The sequence below is a fragment of the Molothrus ater genome, chromosome 22 (genome assembly GCF_012460135.2).
Source record: "Molothrus ater isolate BHLD 08-10-18 breed brown headed cowbird chromosome 22, BPBGC_Mater_1.1, whole genome shotgun sequence".
Classification (NCBI taxonomy): domain Eukaryota; kingdom Metazoa; phylum Chordata; class Aves; order Passeriformes; family Icteridae; genus Molothrus; species Molothrus ater.
Genome location: NC_050499.2, coordinates 2,040,279 through 2,063,091, shown reverse-complemented (window position 1 = coordinate 2,063,091; position 22,813 = coordinate 2,040,279). Strand labels below are relative to the sequence as shown.

Below are 22,813 nucleotides of genomic sequence, written 5' to 3'. Positions count from 1 at the left end.
ATTCCCCCACTTCAGCTCCTGTTGTTTGTTTTGCCCCTATTTTTTAATAACCTTTCCCTGCATCTCCCGCCTCCCTCTGAGCTCTGGTTTGGGTTTTGGTGAGGTTTAGCAAAACAAACACGGTCAAACCACCCCCTCCTAATGTGTAAAATCCCTGGAAAAGCCACAACAGCTCCGCAGGGCGGCCGAGGGCTCGCACAAGGCACTGGCAGCCCCTGAGCTTCTCAGGCAGCCCTGAGAGCAGAGCAGATGAAATCCATTTCATTTTCCCCCTCCTTTTTGATGTATTTTCCAGCAGGATATTCCTCGCACGCAGGTCCCTTGGCCCCAGGGGGTGTTGCTGGGTGCTGAGCCCGCCAAGATGATGCTAAATCAAGGAGGGATTGAAGTGATGATAAAACTCTCCAGGACAATGGGAAAAATGGCATTTTCCCTGCCAGACCCCCTCACTTTCCTCCTTTACAGATACCAAAAATCCCAGCAGTGGCCAGATGATGCTCAAAACCCACTTTAAAGATTCAGTTCTCTGCTCCAAGGGGGGATTTTCCCTCCTCCATGAGCTGTTTTCCCACCTCTCCCACCCCAATACTCATTTACTCCACACCTAGAGGTTCCAAATAAGCAGTCTGGGGGTTGGGGAACTGATTTTGGGGGTTTTAGGATGTTTGGGGTTTTTTTCCTAGGGCATTTGGGGGTTTGAGGGTTCTGCTTTCGATGGTGAGAGCAGCACTTTCTCCCCACCCTGCCCAAGAATGTTTCTGCTGATATTAAACCCGACCCGGAGGCATTTGGAAGGAGCCGACTTCCTCGCCAAGAAAATGACCTCAGCCTTCTGCTTTGGAGCTTTTTTTTTTACCTTTTTAAAGCATTTTTCTCCCTCTCCTGCCTGCCAGGCATGAGGCACTGCTGGGGCCTCACCCGTGTCCCTGGCACCACTGCCAGGCTGCATCCACAGTGCCAATCCTCAATTCAGGGTGATTGTTATTGGTTTTAACCTGAAAATTCTAATTTTGAGCTGTAAATTCCAGGTTTTTCCCCACAAAACCCCTCTCTGATAATGACAGGAGGATCTGGGGGCCAAACCTGCTACAAAAACCCACCTTACACCATCCTCTGGGCACGTGATGACCTCCAAAACTCATTTTCCCAATGAAATAAAACAGGGGAAAAAAGCTCAAACCAAGAGCTAATGTTGCCCACAATGTTTCTGGAAGGGATTTTTGCAGGAGTTTCCTTAACAGACTCCCCTGCATTTTTGCTTTTATTAATGTGGCGGCATTCCCGAGGCTGCTGCGATGCTTTTGTAAGAGCTAAAACATCTCCTGAGTTAAAAATCCAACAAATGCAGCCCCTCAGGCACCTCCACGGTGGGAAATGCTAAGGAGAGAGGAGGGAAATGCTGGATTTGGGTGTCTTCAGATGGAATTGCTCCAGCTTTAGGAGTTTTTTCTCTAAATAAATGTTTCTGTCCTGGAGACACTGAGCTGATGGGGGCAGTTCAGAAAATAAAAATCTTCTGGAATCCTACTGGATTTCTAGTCCCCAAAAAGTTGATGTTATTGGGAAATTCTCTCATTTGCCCTAATAATCAGATGGGAAATGCTTCCACCATTCTTCTCTGCTTGAGGTGGTGCATCACCATCCTGGAGGTTCATTGGTACCCCACATCTCCATCCTGAATCCAGCATCTACATCCTGCACTCTGGATTCTGCATTCCATTCCTTCTATCCTAGAGCTGCACCCTCCAACTGCATCCTGCTTTTGCATCCCACACCCATTCCCTGGATCAGCATCCTGTGGCTGCCTCCTGCATCCCAAATCCTTCATCTGCACTCTCAGCCCTGCACTCCATGTCCTGCATCTGCACTCTGCATCCCTCACCCTGCACCGTGCACCCCACTTCTCACACCCTGCAGCTGCATCCTGCATCCCAAATCCTGTATCTGTACCCTGTGCCCTGCATTCCACACCCTGCATCTGAACTTCTCATCCCACATCCTGCCCTATGCGCCCCACTTCTTGCATCCTGCACTCTGAATCCTGATCCTTGCATGCCAAATCAACATCCCAGATGCTGCATCTGCACCGTGTCCAGCATGTGCAACCTCCATCCCACATCCTCCATCTGCACCTGCATCCAGCCCCCCCCTACACCTGCACCTTGTCCTGCACCTACATCCCAAACTCTGTGTTTGCATTCCACACATTCCCACCCCCTGCATCCCACATCTCCCACATCCCCATCCTGCTGCCTGGATCCTGAGGGCACCAACAACCCCTGTAAGGTCCAGTATGGCCTCACCAGAAGCTCCCACCCCACCCAGGGCCCTGGGTAAGTTTAGCTCAGGGTCCTTACTGGGGCACACTGGGCCATACTGGGCTGTGGCCCTATAGCTGCACCCTGGCTGTGTCTCATTGTCACCTCGCCCAGCCATAGGATAAAAGCTGAATTGAATGAAAGCCGTTTTTGAGGCTGGATTGGTCCCATCCAGTCCTTCCTTCCCACTGCTCCTGGTTCCATGCAGCCTTTCTCCAGAGCAGGTGTGATATGGTAGAGCTGCATTCCCAACCTGGCCTGCCCACAGGGAGTGGGGAGCTTTCCCATCCACAGGGGCTCTGTTCCCCTCCCCAGCACATCTGGCAGACAGATGTGGCCAAAGGCCAGGATCTGCCTCCCAGATGGGGGACGAGCTGCAAAATGTCTGAATGGGCTTGGAAAGAGATAATTTTTTCCTTGGAAGTTTGCATTTCCCGGCTCGTCGCACGCACTCCCCATCTCCAGGGGTGCTGCAAAGTCCCTGTGCAGAGCTGGGGCTGAGCTCTGGTGCTCTGTGCTGGAACATCCCTTGTGCTGCACCTCCATCCCATATCTGCACCCTAAATCCCACTCCTGCATTCCATGTCCTGCATCCACATCCCATCTCCTGTGTCCCACCTCTGCATCCCGAATTCTACTTCTGCAACCCATGCCCTCTACATCCTTCATCTGTATCTTATATTCCATGTCCCTCACCACCTGTTCTATCTCCCACCTCTGCATCCCAAATTCTACTTCTGTACCCCATATTCTGCATCTGCCCTTTTATCCTATGTCCCACGTCCTGCATCCCACATCTGCAGCCCCTCTCCTGTGTCCTGCATCCATGTCACATGTTCTGTGACTGGAAAGCTGCATCTGCCTCCTAAATGCTCCATCCTGCATCTGGGAACCTGCGTCTACATCCTAAATCCTCTGTTTCCTAAATTCCTGTCTGCATCCTGAATCCTGCATCCCACATCCTAAAGGCTCCTACAGTCTCTCTTCTGTGCCCTACATCTGGCACCCTGTATCTGCATCCCAAGTCCTGTGTGTCCCATCTGCATCCTGAATCCTCCATCCTGTGTTCTGCATCTACATCCTAAATCCTCGATCCCCATCTGCATCTATGTCCTGAATCTTATGTCCTACACCTGCATCCTAAATCCTTAATCCTGTGTTTATATTCTAAATCCCATGTCCCCATTTACATTTCAAATATTCCATTCCAGACCTGCATCCTGGCTTCTCCATTCTGTGTCCTGCATCCTCTGTCCCCCAGCTGCATCCTCAATCCTCTATCCTGCATTTACATCCCCAGTTCTATGTCCCACATCTGCATTCTAAGTTCTCCATCCTGCATTCTGCACCTACATTGTGAATCCTCCATCCACCATCCTAAATCCTATATCCCACATCTCTATTTTTAAGTCCTGCATCCTAAATCCTACATCTCAAATCCTATGTCCCACTTTCGCATCCCAAGTTTTCTGTCCTGCATCCTGCACCTACATACTAAATCCTGTGTCCCCATCTAAATCCTAAATCATCCAACCACCATCCTCCATGTATGTCCTAAATCCTGTGTTCCATATCTACATCCTAAATCCTCCATATCTACATCTGGAATCCCAAGTCTCCACATACCTCCTAAGTGCTCTATCCCACATCTACATCCTCAGTCTTCTATCCCACAATTGCATCCTGGATCCTCCATCCTGTGTCTTGCATCTTCATCCTAAATTCTGTGTTCCATATCTGCATCCCAAGTTCTCTTGGGATCTGTCCCAGATCCTGTATCTATGTCCTAAATCCGATGTCCCACATCTACATCCTAAATCTTGTGTTCCATATCTGAAGCCTGAAAGCTGTACCTGTGTCCTAATTCCTACAACACCATCTACATCCTAAATCCTCTGCTGCGTCCCATGTCTAAATCCTAAATATTCTATTCTGCATCCTGAATCTACATCCTAAATTCTGCATCCACAGCCTAAATCCTAAGTCCCATATCTGCATCACAAATTCCATTTCACATCCTGCATCTACATCCTAAACCCTCCATCCTGTGTCTACATCCTAAATCCTACGTCCCACATTTGAATCCCAAATTCTGTCCCACAACTAACACCTAGATCCTAAATCCTCCAACCCCCATTCTCCATCTGTGTCCTAAATCCTAAACACTCTACCCTGCATCCTGAATCTACATCCTAAATCCTGCATCCACAGCCTAAATCCTGAGTCCTATATCTGCATCATAAATTCCATTTCACATCCTGCACCTACACCCTAAACCTCCATCCCAAACCCTATGTACCACATTTGAATCCCAAATTCTGTCCCACAACCAACACCTAGATCCTAAATCCTCCATGCTCCATGTCCTAAATCCTACATCCCATCCCTGAACCCTGAACCCTCCATCCTGCATCCAGCACCACATCCCCAACTCCGCATCCCAAACTCCGCTCCCAGGATGCTGCCAGGAGCTGAGGGCTGGCAGAACCCCCTGTGCCCACTGGAGAGCCATGAATTTGGGATGAGGAGGGGGCAGCAGCCCGCAGCCCGCCCCGGCCGTGCTGTTGGTTTTGGGATTTGCCACGCTCCGGTGCCTCCGAGCGCGCCGGGTCCCCGGCGGGGCCGCACAAAGGGCGCTTTCAGCACAGCCCCCCCCGCCCGGCCACAGAGCAACACAAACCTTTCATCCCCCTCGAGTTTCCCCCACAGACCCCGAAAGAGGAAAATAATCCTCTCCACGGAGTTAAAAATCCAAAAGGAGCCTAAAAATTGGGGTTGAAAGTGATTCCCATGGGAATGGAGCTTGGTTAATGCACGAGACCGCGGTGGAGCAGAGGCAGCGTCCAGCCTCCCCTGAAGCATCCTGGGGAGGAGGGGATGTGCTCGTGACCCCCCAAAATATCCCATTTACAGCAGGTAACAGGTGAAAAACTAATTTGTTTTGACAGCAAGACCTACTCATGCAACGAGTTGTGTCCAGCCTCATACCCCTCCACAACCCTCCCTTCCCGAGGCATTCCCAAAGATTTTCTTTTTCATGCCCTTAGAAATATAAATTCCTGGGGGGAATGAACCAGAAAACCTTGTATTCAGCCTAATTATCCCCCCTGGCCGCAATCTGTGATCTCTGGGACAATTAAAAGTGCTTAATCCCAGCTGAAAAGCAAACAAGGTCGGAGCGCGGCGTCTTCCTGCCTTCCCCTCGCCCGCTGCCGGGGTCTCACTCCCCAGCTGCAATATAAATATGCAATTAAAAAATCGCCGCTAATTGCTTTGCCCAAGGGGGGTTCCCACCAGGGAAACAAAAAGGCTGGGGAAAGGGATATTAAAAAAAATAATAATTTAAGAAGGGGTAAACAAGTAAAAAATGCATTTTTTTTTTAGCCCAATGATTAAACACTGATGCAGTTTTAGGGAGGAATTGTGGTGGTATCTCAGGGTTTGTACCCTGGGGTGGGTTTTTTTTTTGGGGGGATGCTCTTTTTGGGGGGGATGGGGTTAATCCCTGGCTCTCCTCTCTCGCTCCAGCGCTAACAACCCCTGGCAGCTCTCGGGCTCGTTAGTCCTTCCGAAAAGCAATTAGAGGGGTTGGAAAATGAGGGCAGCCACTGCCCTGAGACAGGGCAGGAATGGGGGCGGGGGGGGGGGGGGGTTGTCAGCTCCCAGCCCTTGGGGCGGGTTTAGGGCTCGGCAGAGATCCCGCAGTGGGATTTACCCCGGATGAGGAAAGATGCGCCATCAGCAGGTTTCAGAGCGAACAACCCCGTGCAACTCCCCCTTGCAGCAACCAGCCTTGCCTCGTGTCCCCCAGGGCTTTATTGAACCTTCAAAACCTAAAACAGGTGGCCAGACACCTTCACAGTATTTGGGTGCTGCTGCCAGAGTGCAGCCAGGAAGAAGAAGAGGAGGAGGAGGTGGAGGAAGAGAAGGAAGAGGCAGAGAAGGGGTGTGAGGGCTCAGGTGCCAGGCAGCCAGACCTTCTGGGTGCTGACAATGTCGCTGAGCTTGGCCTTGATCTTCAGGAAATGCCTCTTGAACTCCAGGCCATCGCCCTGCGTGGGGAGAGACAGGGGCTGACATCCCCTACACCCCTCCCTCCCCTGGCACCCACCTCCCGTGGTCCTCCCCACCCTGCACCCACTTTACGTGGTCCTTCCCCACCCTGCACCTGCCAAAAGCTCCCACCACCCACTCTGACCCCCCACACACCTTGGAGAGGCGAAAATCCACCAAAATCTTGCTCTCCATCTCCACCAGGTTCACCTTGAAGATGAGTTTGTTGTTCCTCCTGTCTGTGGTCGAAATGGTGACCTGCAAAGGGGGGGGAATGCCTTGAATGACTCCCTGATGACCCAGCACAGGGGGTGCCAGCCCCAGTTCCATCCCCTGACCCCCACCTGGTTGGTGCAGCTCATCTTCCAGCCATAGCCCATCTTCTCACACACCTCCTTCAGGGCGCGGTAGGAGCCGTCGGCGTCCAGCTTGGTGAAGAACCGCGTCATCCGCTTCACCAGCCGCTGCCACGGGCTCTGCCGCCCCAAAAAAACATTCCAGGGGTCATCAACCCCGCCAAAAGGTCCCAAATCCCACCAGGTTCCAGCCCCAGCTCTGACACATCCTGGCTTTCGGTGAGGAAATGTTGGAAAGCTGCACCCCCTGATGGCACAAGCCAACAACCGCATCCCAAAGAGCAGAAACGCTGCACAGCCACATCCCAAAGAGCAGAAATGCTGCACAGCCACATCCCAAACATTGCAAAGTCAGCCCCTGGTATAATAAAATGCTCTTTAGACACACATAGGATGCAAAGTTGCGCCCCAATGGTATAAATAGTGCAATGATGGATCCTGATATTGTAAGTTGGATGTGAAGCTGCCTCCCAAATGCTGTACCCTGGAACTGGAAAGTTGCGTTTTATTACTCAAAATGCTGCAAAATCGTGCCCCAAATACCACTAGGCTGCACCCCAGGATGACAAACCTTGCCCAGCAGCACCCCAATGCTGCCAAGCTGCTCCCTGATACTGTAAATCAGATGCAAAGTTGCTCCCCAAACACCACAGAACACTAAGTGCACCCTGATGCCATAAATGATGCACATTTGCACCCCAAATCTTGGGAGGTGGCACCTCAAGATGATAAAACTCACAGTTGCATCCCAGCCTTGTCAAGCTGCTCCCTGATATTCCATATACAGCAAAGTTGCTCTTTAATGTGGTATTTATGATGCAAAGTTGCACCCCAATATTTTACACAGCACAATGTTGCACCCCAGTGCTGTAAATCAGATGTGAAACTGCCCCTCAAGTCTCTGGCAAAGTAACAAACTGACACTAAAAGTACTGCAAATTTGCACCCCAAATCCTTCACCTGACACCCTCAGGTGGTAAATATTCAACAGCCACAGCCCCAACAGTTGCTCCCTGATATTATAAATACAACAGAAGTTGCTTCTTAATCTTACATATCTAAGGCAAAGCTGCACCCCAGTAGTATAAAAGGTGCAGCACTGGATCCTGATGTTGTAAACTGGATGAGACTCTGCCCCCCAAATGCTGCAGAGTTGGGCCCCAAGATGATGAACCTCACCCAGCCACACCCCCCACACTGCCAAGCTGCTCCCTGATGTTATAAATTTGGCAAAGCTGCTCCTCATTGTCATACATGGGATGCAAAGTTGCACCCCAGTTTATACAATGCAACGTTGGACCCCAGTGTGGTAATTCAGATGTGAAGCTGCCCCCAAACACACCAAGGCCATGGCAAAGTGTCACCCTGATACTGAAAATACTGAAAAGCTGTGCCCCAAATCCTGCAGACTCGCACCTGAGGTGATAAATAACAAAAAATTACACCTCCAATATTCCCCAGCAGGCAAAGCTGCACCCCAAGCAGCACAGAGCAGCCCCCAGCCATTGCAAGGTGCACCCTGACACCGTTGTTGATGCCGAGCTGCGCCCCAAACGCCGCGAGGTGAAATCCCAAGAGGATCAACCTCGCCCAGCCGCATCCCAAGCACCGCGAGGCAGCACCCCGATATTCCAAGTGGTGCCAGGTGCCCCCCGCAGCCCCTGACCTGGGAGGAGCCTGGGGTGCCCAGGAGTTGGCTGTTGACCAGCATGTGCTCGGGGCAGGCGGGCTGCGAGAAGCTGAAGCCCTGCACCAGCTGGTCGATGCTTCCCGTGCCACTCTCCCAGGGCAGCCCGCCCGTGCCGGGCTCCGGCTGTGACGTGGAATAGCTTGCCCTGTCCTCACTGCAAGGCAAGGGGGGACACAAGGGTTAGGAGAGCTGGAGAGAGCCCGATGTGGGAACTGCATGGGATTTTGCAGGATCTGGGACGATCGCAGGGGTTGTGCGGGGTTTCCACCCAACCACCTCCTGGAGAAAATGCCGGGAAAGCCCCGAGGCGTGCAAGGAATTGCAAACCCGTGTGGAGGGAAGCAGAGGCTCACCCCAGTGCTCCCTTCATGGGTGAGAAGTCTGTATCGGATCGGATGTGCTTGGAGAAGCCTCCAGGGGAGTCGGTGACTCCCCCCGAGGAGAGCCGAGCCCGCTTGACATCTGCAAAGGGACAGGACACCAAGTAACCCCCAAATCCGGGGGCAGCAGCGCGCTCCCCCGCAGCCCCTTACCCTTTTTGAGGGGTCTGCTGTACCACCGGTCCTTCTGGATGTCAGGAATGGTGATCCTCGCCGTCGGGCTCTCCGTGAGGATCTTGTGCAGCAGTGCTGGGGGAGACGAGGGGGTGGAACACAATATGGTGTGTGTGTGGATATGTATGTGTTTGTGTGTATATATAGCAATATATTTGTGTGTATATTTAGGGAGCTGCTGGGTGCCAGGTGCTTACCCAAGGGAGCGGAATCAATCTTCTTCCAAGGTGGGAGGTAGGTTTTCTTCTCCTTCCAGTCACTGTATTCCTGGCAGCTGTCGCTGGGCTGGTCCCAAGGCAGCTCTGCCAGGAGATCCCACTGCTGTCACCCCCAGTGCCACAATCCCCTGGGCACACACGTGGCACTGTGGGGACGTGGTGTGCCAGGTGACCCTGCCCTGCCATGGATCCTGTGTGCTCCCCATGCATCCCAAACCTCCCTGTGCATCCCATGGTTTCTCACACACATCCCATACCTCTCTATGCATCCCAAACTCCTCCTATGCCTCCCATACCTCCCCTCTGCCTCTCATACACCCCCCACTACACATCACATACATTCCCCTTCTGCAGCCTTCTCTTCCTTCCATACAACCCTATGGATATTCCAGGCATCCCCCTCCATGCATGTCCTATCTCCCTTATGGATCCCACACACTCCATCTCTGTTTCACACATCCCTCCCATCTCATGTGCACCCCTTCCCCATCCCATACATCCCTGGTGCACTCCCTCACACACTTCACCCGTGCACCCCTTCTGCATTCCACACATACATCCATGCACATTCCACAAACACTCCCCCATGTCCTCTGCACCACTCCTGCATGTCCCCCACACCCCCTGAACACGTCACATGCATTCCATTCATTCCTAGAGATATTCCAGTGTTCCAGCCTCCACAGGCCATGTATCACTGTCTGTGAATTCCATCCATCCCAACATTCCAACCTCCAGCCACCATGGCTGTCAGCACATCACCCCCTGTGAATTCCATCCATCCATCCCAACATTCCCACCTCTGGCCATCAGCTTATCATCCTCTGTGAATCCTATAAATCCCAGCACCCCCACCTCTGGCCAGCATGGCCATCAGCACATCACCCTCTGTGAATTCCACCCATTCCCACCTCCAGCCAGCATGGCTGTCAGCATATCACCTTCTGTGAATTCCATCCCTCCATCCATCCATCCATCCATCCATCCATCCATCCATCCATCCATCCATCCATCCATCCATCCATCCATCCCTCCATCCATCCATCCCTCCATCCCATCATTCCCACCTCCGGCCACCAGCACATCACCCCCTGTGAATTCCATCCATTCCCACCTCCAGCCAGCACTGCCACCAGCACATCACCCTTTGTGAATTCCATCCATCCATCCATCCCTCCATCCATCCCTCCATCCATCCATCCATCCATCCATCCATCCATCCATCCATCCATCCATCCATCCATCCATCCATCCATCCATCCATCCCTCCATCCCTCCATCCCAGCATCCCCACCTCCGGCCAGCATGGCTGTCAGCACCACGCCGCAGGCCCAGACGTCGACGGGCTCTGCGCGGAACTCGGGGCGACGCAGCAGCTCGGGGGCCACGTAGGGCAGGGTCCCGCACATCTTGTTCAGCAGCCGCTCCCGCCCGTTGTGCCGGAACACCGTGGCCAGCCCGAAATCTGAGATCTTCAGGTTGTCTGGGCCCAAACAGAAGCAAAGCCGAGTTAAAACTTTGAATCAAAAGTCAGAATTAACCCACCCCTGCAACTAGAATTAATGAAAAATGCAAGTTCAAATTGAAATAGAAATCAAAACGTAAGTAAAAGTTTTATTTATTAATTCAAACTCAAAATTTGTTTAAAAATTTGAATTGAAAGTAAGCTTAAAATGAAAATTCAAGTTAAGATTTTAAAGTTCTAAGTTTAAAAGTTGACTTAAAATTTGAATTAAAATACCAATAAAATTAAAAGAAATTCAAACTAGAATTTAAACTTAAGATTCTAAAGTTCTAGGTTTAAAAGTTGACCTGAAAATTTGAATTAAAATACAAATAAAATTAAAAGAAGAAATTAAAATCAAAATGCAAATTCAAATAAAAGCTTAAATTAAGAAATTAAGCTAAAAAAAAGTTAAAAAAATTAAATTAAAAATGTAAAGGAAAATTTAATTCAGAATAAAATTAGACCCTTACATTAAAAAATCAAATGCCAAATATAAGCATTTAAATTAAAGCTTTAAATTGAACACACAAATAAAAAACCACAAATTAAGAAATGAAAACTTCATGGAGGTCGGAGAGGGACACGCCTGCCCCCACCTCGCTCGTCCAGCAGGAGGTTCTCCGGCTTCAGGTCCCGGTGGGTGATGCCGATGCTGTGCAGGTACACCTGAGGAGCAGGGGAGGGTCAGGGCTGAGTGGGAATCACGGCAAGGGTCAGGGGTCAGCACCATGTGGGAATCACGGCAAGGGTCAGGGGTCAGCATGGTGTGGGAATCATGGCAAGAGTCAGCACCGTGTATGAATCATGGCAAGGGTCAGTGCCATGTGGGAATCATGGCAAGGGTCAGTGCCATGTGGGAATCACGGTAAGGGTCAGGGAGTCAGTGCCACGTGGGAATCAAGGCAAGTATCAGCACCATGTAGGAATCATGGCAAGGGTCAGGGGTCAGCATGGTGTGGGAATCATGGCAAGAGTCAGCACCGTGTATGAATCATGGCAAGGGTCAGTGCCATGTGGGAATCATGGCAAAGGTCAGTGCCATGTGGGAATCATGGCAAGGATCAGTGCCATGTAGGAGTCACGGCAAGGATCAGTGCCATGTGGGAATCATGGCAAGGGTCAGTGCCATGTAGGAATCACGGCAAGGATCAGTGCCATGTAGGAATCACAGGCAAGGGTCAGTGCCATGTGGGAATCATGGCAAGGGTCAGTGCCATGTGGGAATCACGGCAAGGATCAGTGCCATGTAGGAATCACAGGCAAGGATCAGTGCCATGTGGGAATCATGGCAAGGGTCAGTGCCATGTAGGAATCACGGCAAGGATCAGTGCCATGTGGGAATCATGGCAAGGGTCAGTGCCATGTGGGAATCACGGTAAGGGTCAGGGAGTCAGTGCCACGTGGGAATCAAGGCAAGTATCAGCACCATGTAGGAATCATGGCAAGGGTCAGGGGTCAGCATGGTGTGGGAATCATGGCAAGAGTCAGCACCGCGTATGAATCATGGCAAAGGTCAGTGCCATGTGGGAATCATGGCAAGGGTCAGTGCCATGTGGGAATCACGGCAAGGGTCAGTGCCATGTGGGAATCACGGCAAGGGTCAGAGGGTCAGTGCCGGGCAGGAATCACCGCTGGCACCCGCGGCATTGCCGCTGCTGAGCACTCACCACGCCGGCAATCAGCTGCTGGAAGAACCGCTGCGCCTCTGGCTCTGGCATCCCGACATCCGGCTCTGCACGTGGGGAAGAAGAGAAGAGCAGTCCTCAGCGGTGTGAGGATGACAATTTAGGATGCCCCGCTGCCCCTACATCCCCGGGTAGCCCATGCCGCACCGATGCGGTCGAAGAGCTCCCCGCCGCGGCAGTACTCCAGGAACAGGTACTGCGTGGCCCCCTCCCGCCGGTGTCCGTAGAACCGGACGACGTTCTCGTGGCTCAGCATCTTGTTGATGCAGATTTCCTTCTTGATGTTCTCCGGGCACTCGGCCGCGCGCTTCATGTCCACGATTTTCACGGCCACGGCCTCCTCGGTGCGGCGGTTCACGGCCAGCTGCACCCTGCGGTGGGCACGGAACAGGGAATGGGTATGGGAGTGGGCATGGGAATGCTTCCCCCAGTGACAGGCAGCAGGCAGGGAATGGGAAGAAAATTCTGCCTCTGAAGATGGCAGCAGGCAGGGAATATTGCCACTGGAGGCAAGGAACGGGCAGGGAATGGGCAGCAAATGGTGCCCCTGGAGACAGGGAGAGGGCAGGAACAGGCAGGGAATGCAGGCACGAGGAGGTGCACGATGGGCACACAGGGGTGCAAGGGAGTGTGATGGGCGAGCAGTGGGCACACAGAGGACGTGCCACAACCGGAGCGGGCACACAGTGGGCATGTGATGGGCGAGCAGCGCGGACTGGGCAAGCTGTGGGCGGACACACGGCATGTGATGGCCAAGAGAGGAGCAAACAGCGGGCACGCAGTGGCCGCGCAGAACCACGCAGGGACAAACAGGAGGTGCGCAAGTGGCACACGGGGGGCAAAGGGGACAGCGGCCGCACAAGGGGCAGGGCAGGGGCGTGCAAGGGGCGGACCCGGCCGGCAGCAACCCCGCGCCCCCCGGCCCCGCCGCACTCACTCCCCGTAGGCGCCTTCGCCCAGCGTCTGCACCAGGTCCCAGTCCTCCACGAAGGGCACCGCCATCCCCGGCCCCGGGCCCGCTCGGGGCCGCGATCCGGTCCCGGTCCCGGCAGCGGCCCGGCCACGCCGCCCTTTCCCGCCACGGCCGCGAGCCCCGCCCCGCCCTGCGCGCGCACGGCCCAAGCCACGCCCACTCAGCGCCCAGGCCACGCCCTTACCTGGAATCCCGCGCCCATTACAGGCCCCGCCCCCGCTCCCCGCCCCTATTTACATTCAAATCGGTTAAAAGCAGCTGAACGGCCCCAACGCCGCTCTGACAGAATTCGGGAAGAAACCCTCCAAACTGATTTTTATTTATTTGTATTCTTTACAATTCCTGGTCAATCAGCCCCGATGAGAGCCGCAATTCTGATTTGGCGACGGCTCCGTGTGTATATAAAAATCACTCCCGGCAGGACGGGGCGGGCAGGGTCCTCCCGCCGCTGCCTGCGCTTACAAACGGTATAAAACAAACCCGAAAGAGCCCCCCTCGAACCCCCAGCAAACCCCCGAATCTCTGCTGCACAGGCAAGGCTGGGTCAGTGCGGTGTCTGGCGCGGCCGGCGCCGGCCACTCTACGTCCTCGACAACCCGCGGTTGTCCAAATCTTTCACCTGGGCAGTACAAGAAGGTTCATTAGGTACAATTCCATGTTTTTTTTTCCCAAACTGAGCACGTTTGGGCTCACTCTGGTGCCATACCTTGTATATTCGGACCAGCCAGTGCTCTGTGGTGTACGCCTCCTCCAGCACGTCCAGCTCAAAGTCCTTGTTGCCGATTTCAGCGTTCCTTACCCGGTCGTAGCCTGGTGGTCGCTCTAGGAGAGAGGAAAGCACCGGCAGTGCTGCTGCATCGCCCCCAGAGATGTCAGGGTGCAGGGGGCCCCCCAAAAGCAGTGCCACGCCCCGGGGCTGACTCAGGGACTCACTGGCCTCAGTGTAGACCTGGCCGAAGCGGTAGTAGCACATCTTGTACATGAGGCAGTTGAGCAGCACGGGGGAGCCCTCGCGGTCCACGCGGAACTCCCCGGTGGGGGTGTAATAGTCGTGCTCCTTGATGTGCCTCCCCGTGTCCGTGCTGCCCCCGATCCGCACCATCCACAGGAACTTGTTGATGTCTGCAAGGCAGAGAGTTGGGGGGCAAAGAATGAGGGCTTGAGTTGATTTGGGGGGCCAAGAGCAAGGGGTTGAATTGAGGTGAAAGAACAAGAGGTTGGGATGAGGTAAAAGAATGAGGAACCAAGTTGAGCTGGGGAGCCAGGAGGGAGGGTTGAGGTGATGTGGGGGAACCAAAAGCAAGGTTGAGGGAGAGCTCCAAAGAGGAGCATTCCGGCCCCATTTTCACTCCACAGCCCCAGCTAGAGGTGGGATTCTGCCACCAGCACCCCTGGCTGGTCTGACCCGGCTCACAGCAGGATCTTACCGTCCGATGAGTACCCGGTGAGGCCGCCAAAGATCACCAGCACGTAGCTGACATCCAGCTCCCTCATGATCTCATAGGCTTTCTCCTCCGTCGATGCCATGGCCTGGGGCAGATGTGGAGTCAGGCAGTGCTGATGTGGTGCCCAGAAAGGCTGGCCAAGGCAGCGGGGGAGGGAGGGACCCACCTGGCCGACGCGGGAGATGTGCGTGTTGTTCCAGGTGTTGTTGTCCACCAGGATGGTCCGGTTGGCCATGGCAGTGATCTGGTACCCGTAGTCCCACCAGGACATCACCTTGGCATCCTGCACCAAACATGGCCAGGCATCAGTGTCTCAGTGGGCAATGTGGGGTGCCCAAGGCCCCAGCACCCCTTACTGTCACAGACATATTTTATGAAAATCCTTTCCTTAGGATTTTTTTCTCCTGAGAAGCTGATAGGCCTCAGGAACAAAATGTAAACAATGGTTATCTGCTGCTGTGAAATGCAACAGGTGCATCTGGGATTGGTCTCATGTGGTTGTTTCTAATTAATGGCCAATCACAGTCAGCTGGCTCAGATTCTCTGTCCGACACACAAGCTTTGTTATGATTCCTTCTTTTTCTATTCTTAGCCAGCCTTCTGATGAAATCCTTTCTTCTATTCTTTTAATATAGTTTTAATATAATGTACATCATAAAATAATAAATCAAGCCTTCTGAAACATGGAGTCAGATCCTCATCTCTTCCCTCATCCTCAGACCCCTGTCACACACCTCTGGCGTGTTGTGCCGCAGCCAGTAATAAGCTTCTCGGAAGTCATCGAAGATGATCCTGCTGCCATCGCCACCGCGGGCAGAGAGGACGATGGAGGGGGAGGAATAGGCCTCGCTGGTCACCCAGGTGGAGTGGAAGGTGTAGGTGATCAGGAAGAACGCCATGACCAGGATCATGCCACTGGCAACCTGCGGGAACAACCCAGGGTCTCAGCACTGGAGGGACGGGGCTGTCAGCCTCCGGCACTCAGCCCTTCAGGACCAGGCATCTTCCCAAGCTGGCCTGGTGCTCACCTCATTTTTAATGGGGTAGGTAGAGTCCTGCTGCTTTTTGCTCTTCTTGTCTGGCCGGCTGATATCCAGGTTCTTCATGTAGGTGGACAACACCTGAGAGACCCCAATGCCAGACAGGATGCACATCACCGGAGCCAGCACCAGCATGAGACGCACCTATGGCAACAGCAGAAGCGTTGGAGAAGGAATCCAGCAGAAAACCAGGGGAAGAGGGATGCCATTCCTAATCCAGCACCTCAAATTCAGTGGATGTATCAGCCTTGGGATAAACCTGTGGCTGGTTTTTTAGTGGGGAGCTGCCACCATCTCAGACACCCCCAAGGGAAATTCCCCGAAATGCTCAAAATTGGCTCACATGGGAAATTGAGGTGACTTGAGCAATCTTAGGTGGAAGCAAGGACTGGTAGCTGCATCCACACCAGAACTCAACCACATTTAGTGTTCAGGGCACCACAGGAAGAGTGGAAATGGGCTCATCAGTGATTGTTTGTCAGCAGTCCCTGCCTGAAAACCCAGAGAATTTGTTTGAGATTGCACTGGGTGCTCTGGGAGATCAGGAACCCTGACCAGGCTGGCCCCAGGGACACAAGTCACACCCAAACCACTGAGTTTTGCAACCTCACCATCCCTCACTATTGAAGGGCAAAACAAAACCACATTTATGGAAATGAGAAAAGCCCTCAGGGTGAAAGAATCATCACTAAGTTCAGAAAAACAAATTAAATTGTTATGAGCACTCGGAGGCAGTGCTGGTGCCCGCAGCCCTCACCATGACAGCTGAGAAGTACATGCTGGTCACCCCGTACATGATGATGAAGATACGGGCATCCGAGAGGTTGCTGAAGCAGTAGTAGAGACCAACTGTGAGAGGGGAAAAAGGGGTCAGGTTCAGCTCAGAGATGAAATAAAACCAGGCACTGAGGGACACAGAAGGCTCAGCACAGCCAGAAGAGGCAGAAAAGCCCTCTGGTGACTAACTCAGGATCTGGCAACTCACCTGGGAACATGAAAACAAGGAGCTGCAGGTCAAAGTAGTAGGAGGACCAAGTGGTGGGCTGGTGCTCAGAGACAGAGGCGATGATGGGGATGTTGTTCTTGGCATAGGAAGGGTCCAGCAGGGAATAGAAACGCCCCGTCCATGGGGAGATTTTCCCTAGGAAAGTGGAGAAAACAAATCCTCTTTGGATCCAGCAGAGTAAGGGGCAATGTTGACACGCACTCTCCCAGGGAAGCACATGTGAGGCTGAATGAATGATCTCAGACCTCATTTAGAATCTCTACTACTCAAACCTGCCATTTTAGAAAGGAAATACAATGCAATTTTGCTCTAAAATATCTCCTCCCTGCTCAACCTCTCTCAACCTTTAGCATCTCTTTGCTACTACAGACCAACAACCAGTATCTGCAGCACCAGCCTGGTGTCCCCAGAGTCTCTGCCCCTCCTATCTTACAGCTGCTGCTTAAATATTCCTTGCTAATGCACAAACTCAGGCAGGTCCCAACTTCCCCCTTCGAGGGACTCACAGCACTGGCACCACAGAAACACAGAGTTAGGATGGACAAATTCCATGCCTTGGGAAGCAAGGAAAGAGGGTGAAACACCCTTGTAAATGGCCACAGCCTCAGGCTACCTGTGAGCATCAGCACGGCACCGACGGAGAGGAGGACGAAGCCAACCAGGGAAATGACACTCCTGAAGAGGATTTCAAACTGCTGTGGGTTCAGCTTGCTCCGGAGGTAGTCCACAAAGGCATGGATCTGGCACAGGCCGAAGACTCCAAGGGCAGCCATGTGCTCTGAGGAGAGAACAGGCTGGGAGGGGGGCAGAGCGTGGTCAGACAGAGATGAACAGGAGCCATTACTGGCTTTTTTCACAAATCACTGCTTGGCACAATCTCTGCCAGCCACAGGAAAATGTTCAAATGTTCCCTCCCTGTGACTGGCACAGCTGGCATGAGCTCTTTTCCTACATCCGCTTTGATTCTGATAAGAATCCATGTGGAAAATTAACCAGATTCTCTTGAAAACATGAGCTGGGCAGGCCTGTTTCCTGCCATACCAAGACACACATGGCATGAGTGCTTCCTTCACTAAAACCAAAGATATTTTTATGAAAGACAGCGGTGCCAGGAAGGGTATTAGGTTATTAGGTGCTTTGAAGGTTATTAGATGCTTTGAAAGTCATCCAGCACAGCCAAAGGCTCATTTTGCCAAAGGTGGCAAGGAATCAGCATAATGGAGGCTGGAACAAGGAGTCAGCACCCACTCATAACCTCAGTGATGAAGGGCAAGAAGTAAAACCAGGTGTCAGCATGCTGCTGGTCTGTTAGAACCCATCCCTGAGTCTGCAAACCCTCCTGGTGCCCACCTGGAAGCCAACAAAGGAGATCTGCATGGAGAGGATGGTTCCCAAGCAGTAGACTGTGCAATAGGCTACGTAGATCCTGTGGGAGAAGCGCCCGGTGAGCATCAGCACCAGCACGTGCAAGGGGATGAGGTTGATGAGGAAGACGTAGCCACCCCACGAGGAGACCTGCCAGGACACAAAGCAGACACACACCCACAACTTCCAGGACTGAACAGCTGCAGAGCTGAGGTGAAACACAGAGGTTTAGCTTTCCTGGGATTATGGGCGGGATTTTCACACAGTAGCAACACCAGCTGGAATCTGCTCTATCTTAGAACATCCTCCACCCCCCAGCTGCCAGAAACATGGATTTTTCAACACTATTAAGAACACCTCACATAAAATCTGCTAGTTTTGCAAGAAAGGAGCCATTCCCTTTCCACTTGCAGAGGTTCTAGCTCTCTGGACACAGTGACACAGGAACAGCACACCATGGCTTCCTGGTGAGTGCATCCAGAAGGATCTCAGAGTCAGGGTTACCCCAGAGCTGGGAGAAGGGACACTCACCATGTAGAAATAGGCGAGGGCACACATGGCTGCCCAATAGATGGAGCCAGTTTTGACAGCCTTGATCCACATGTAGTAGGTCAAGAGCATGCAGAATATGGCGATACCTGTGGAAGGAGCCAGAGCCGTTAATGCAATCCCTGGGGCACGGCAGAGAACTCAAGCCATTAAAAACAGATCTGTAAATGCTTTTGCTGCTCCATCACACAAAGAACCAGGCCTGGGAAAAGCATTTGATATCTGGTTTCTAGACTGAAACACTGTGGTGTTTGTGTCTAACAGCTCACGTGGCTTCTTCCAGCCACACCAGCTGGAAGAACTCCTACACAGCCCCCAAAAGCCCAGCTACAGCAAAGGAGCTAGGATCCTCCTCTGCCCCAGGCTGTGGCAGTGAGATTGCTGCCTTTGCCAGTCCAAACGTCACTGCTGAACAGGGATAAAAGCACAGAGGAACCACACAGTAGCTCCAGTTCCAGGCAGAGCTTGGGGAGGTGACAAAATCCTTTCTGACTGCCAAACAAGGATACTGGAGTAAACTTGCTGCTAGAGCTGGGAGACACTCCCTCTACTCCACAGCATGGTCAAAAACCATCTCTGATCTCTGATGGGTCAGGTTTGTTCAGCACAAACCCAGCAAGGATCACCAGGAAAGGACAGAGCCTCTCTTGTGCTCTGCAGCATCTTCCAGCACCGCTTTCCAGCACCCAATCCGCTTCTTCCTAGTAGCCACCCTATTCCTCCTATTCGACCTAGAAATTGTCCTAACTCCTCCCACTACCATGAGCCACCCAACTACAATTTCCCACTGCCACCCTAACCTGAACCTCCTCACTCATCTTCCTCCTTACACTAGGGCTAGTATACAAATGAATCCAGGGTGGGTTAGAACGAGCAGAATAACAGAAATTTAGTCTAACTAACACAGTTGATTTTGACTCAACAAATTATAGCTTCCACCCTTTAAGTTTCTTTATGTCCTGCCTCCATCTAAGCTTCTACTCAGCCTTCACCCTAAGCAGCCTAGGTTTAGCCTTCCACCAAACTCACCTGATCTCAGCTTAAAGGTTTCCCTGAGGATCACAAACTCACCTTCATTATCATAGGAGCCAGCAACAGACCGAGAGATGTATCCAGGCACAACAGCAATCATGGCAGCAGCAAGGAGTCCTGCCCCTGCATCCTGGGAAAAACAGCCAGGGAAGAAACATCTGGGTTTAAGGATTTCATTGCTACAAAGAACAAAAATTGTGCGTAGAAACAAAGTTTTCAAACAGATCTGCCATTTCCCAGAAGGCTGGGGTTTTGAGGAGTGTTTTCACCTCCAAACCTCTGACCCAGCTGCTCTCCCAAATGGCAAACAGCTCCCACTCCTCTGGAAAGCCAAAGCCTGCGGGGCACACCCTGCTGGCCCCTGTACCTTGAGCTCTTTGGTGAGGTGGTAAGTCACAATGGTGGTGAAGGAGGAGAAGAGGGGAGCCAGGAACACGCAGACGTTGCGGATGTCGATGGTGATGTGGAAGAAGTGCAGCACGTGGTAAATGGCTGCTGATGTGATCATCAGGCCTGGGGATGGAAATGACACCGTTATCAGGATGCTCCAGACTCACCAGGAGGGAGCTGCTGCCAAGGATGCATCCCCCCAGCTGGCACTCAGGGATGCAGTCCCCACCCTGATTTTCCCTCGCACCAGGTGCATTTCAGCTTGGCAAAGCTTTACCTGGGTAAATGGTTCCCCCGATGATCCTGCCCAGGGGGTACCATGCTCGGTCATCAAACCAGTTGTGGAATTTGTAGAAGCCCTCCTCAGCCAGGAAGCGGGTGGTGCGGTAGTTGAAATACCTGTAAGGGTGACAGGGTGTGACAGCACTGTGGGGGCTGCTCATGTGTTCCATGCACAGAGAACTGGCCCAGTTTCCCTCAGCTGCTCCAAATCTCAGCTGCAAAGGTTCACTCCTCCTCCCAGTGGGCCTAATAGTATGTTCACAAAGGTGACAGTGCCCCTTGGGACTGATTCAATCAGCAACAAGCTTGGGACAGACACAAATCGTGCCAGGAGCTCTCTCTCCTGCTGTGCCCAGGTCAGGAGTAACTACATCCCAGGAGACAAGCAACAGCAGGTGATTCTTGGATCTGGGCTTGGATCTGGATACTGACATAAATCATGCCAGGAGCTCTCTCTCCTGCTGTCCCAGGTCAGGAGTAACCACATTCCAGGAGAAAAGCAACAGCAGGTGATTCTTGGATCTGGGCTGCAGGAAGAGCCCTGGGTACCAAGCAAATTTGGGTGTGGAAGAGAAAAACCAAGCTGTACTGAAACATGTCCTCCACATCCCACATGCTCAATGGGGATTAAATTGAGCCTGGCACCATTACTGAATTCCATGTGCTCCAGAACAGGAAAAGCCCAACAGGCCCCCAGGAAATGAGGAAACGACACTTACGGGTCAAACTCATGGATGACACTTTCAAATCTTAGGACGGAGAAAAGTCTCGTGGAGAAAGCTGCAAACACAGAGAAGAGGCAGAGTGAACACACAGAGCTCATGAGTCACCCTCAGTATTCCTGCATCAGGAGCCATCCCTGAGGACACAGACTTACACAGGACAGCTGCCATGGACAGGATGAGGAGCTTGAGCAGCGTGTCCTGCTTCTCATAGGAGAGCCGGAGGAACCCCAGCTTGGTCATTTTCACATCAAATGCAGGGCCTGAGGATCCCTGAACACCTGGACACAGTCAGGAAGATCAAAAGCCTTTAAAGCCTTCACGAGCCTTTGGACTTTAAATTCCCCACCTCTGGCCCAGCCTTCACCCCTGCCAGGTGCTTGTGCCTCCCCCCACAAACCTCTCACCTCCTGTCCTGATCTGAGCTGTCACCCCAAACCCTGGCTGGTTTTCCTTCCTTTACAGAGCCCAGAACTTCTCCGGGGCAGAGGACACGCCTGTTTCTCTGTGCACAGAACAAAACCACAGGGTAAACTTGAGCAAAACCCCTGCCCTCCCTCTGGATGCTCTCTGAAGTTTAACCATCACCTGCAAGCAATGCGCAAAAAATAGAATACATGGAGAATGCAAGAAATGGGTGCTTTTTCTCACACACAGGAGATCTGAATGGCTCCTGGTTACTCCCAGTTTGGATCACTTTGATCAAAAATGTATTTATATCCCAGTAATTTGTAAATGCAGATAAGGACAGCAAATTGGTTTTGCTCACACCAGACAACGTGGCTGTTTAATTCAATCTCCCTGAGGGGAAGGAAAGCCACAGAAACCCTGGAGTTGCAAACCAAGGAAGTGACACTCTTACTGGAGAATCACAGCTTTAACGTCTTTCTACCCTGAAAACACTCAGATTTCTTCAAATCGTTTCTTGCCCCATCAGTCAGGAAAACCCCTCCCACTGCTCCGGGCAGGCTCGTTCCCAGCACGGGTGGGTAAATGTGCAGCTCACGTCTCTGAGCTACAACACCAGGCAGGACACAGTGGGACAAGCTGAGATTTAAAACCCAAACAAACCGGGTCTGGAAGACCTTGCTGTGCCCAGAAGTGATTCCGACTGGCGCACGCTGGGCACTGCCTGGTGCAGAAACACCGGTGGTGGTTATTTCCTGGATGCCCTGCGACAACGGAGCGCAGTGCAGGCGCCTGCGGGCACCAGCGGCTCTGCCCCGGGGTGCCCCGATGTCCTCGGGGGGGACCCTTCACCCCCCAGGAACTGCCCTGACACGGAGCATTCCCGAACCCCGCGCTGCCCCCGCCAGGCTCCAGCCCCAGAGCAGCCCCAGGGTCGCAGTCCTCACGCCTGGGACCCCTCAACCCCCGCGCTCCCTCTCCTCACACGCCGGGCACCCTCCAAGGCCCGGGCACCCCGTGACCCGTAAGGCCCCTCACACCCCGCAGCCCGGGCACCCCTGCACCTGCAGGCCCCTCGACCCGCAGCTCCCCTGGCCCCGCTCGGCTCCCGGCTCCGCTCCCGGTGCCGGTCCCGTCCCTCACCGCGGCCCCGCCGCCCCGTCCATCCGCCCCGCGCAGCCGCCCTGCTGCCGCCGCCGCCAGCCCGCGCCCCGCCCCTG

General features: G+C 52.9%; 2 protein-coding genes across 3 annotated transcripts; both read right to left on the bottom strand.

Annotated features, from left to right (window-relative positions):
• Positions 1 to 6,116: 6,116 nt before the first annotated feature.
• CHEK1 (checkpoint kinase 1) lies at positions 6,117 to 12,964 on the bottom strand. The gene is made up of 11 exons (XM_036397456.1): positions 12,529 to 12,964; positions 12,364 to 12,428; positions 11,293 to 11,362; positions 10,484 to 10,672; positions 9,169 to 9,273; positions 8,951 to 9,046; positions 8,771 to 8,879; positions 8,394 to 8,571; positions 6,716 to 6,847; positions 6,528 to 6,629; positions 6,117 to 6,370 (listed from the first exon to the last, which is right to left on the bottom strand). Exons 1-11 carry the CDS (start codon positions 12,692 to 12,694, stop codon positions 6,275 to 6,277), a joined length of 1,308 nt encoding a protein of 435 aa, XP_036253349.1. The 5' UTR covers positions 12,695 to 12,964; the 3' UTR covers positions 6,117 to 6,274.
• A 693-nt stretch (positions 12,965 to 13,657) lies between these two features.
• Positions 13,658 to 22,791, bottom strand: STT3A (STT3 oligosaccharyltransferase complex catalytic subunit A). 2 transcript variants are annotated; one of them, XM_036397553.2, is made up of 19 exons: positions 22,737 to 22,791; positions 21,593 to 21,690; positions 21,341 to 21,466; positions 21,183 to 21,243; positions 20,459 to 20,580; positions 20,159 to 20,304; positions 19,831 to 19,921; positions 18,742 to 18,848; positions 18,196 to 18,360; positions 17,459 to 17,639; positions 16,825 to 16,980; positions 16,597 to 16,688; positions 15,828 to 15,983; positions 15,534 to 15,722; positions 14,966 to 15,082; positions 14,782 to 14,884; positions 14,288 to 14,476; positions 14,061 to 14,176; positions 13,658 to 13,973 (listed from the first exon to the last, which is right to left on the bottom strand). In XM_036397553.2, the coding sequence occupies exons 3-19, from the start codon at positions 21,426 to 21,428 to the stop codon at positions 13,935 to 13,937; spliced, it is 2,118 nt and encodes a 705-aa protein (XP_036253446.1). In that variant the 5' UTR covers positions 21,429 to 21,466; positions 21,593 to 21,690; positions 22,737 to 22,791; the 3' UTR covers positions 13,658 to 13,934. The 2 variants fall into 2 exon arrangements, with proteins under 2 accessions (XP_036253446.1, XP_054373092.1); XM_054517117.1 differs by lacking the exon at positions 22,737 to 22,791 and adding an exon at positions 22,257 to 22,281.
• Between the last annotated feature and the right edge of the window lie 22 nt (positions 22,792 to 22,813).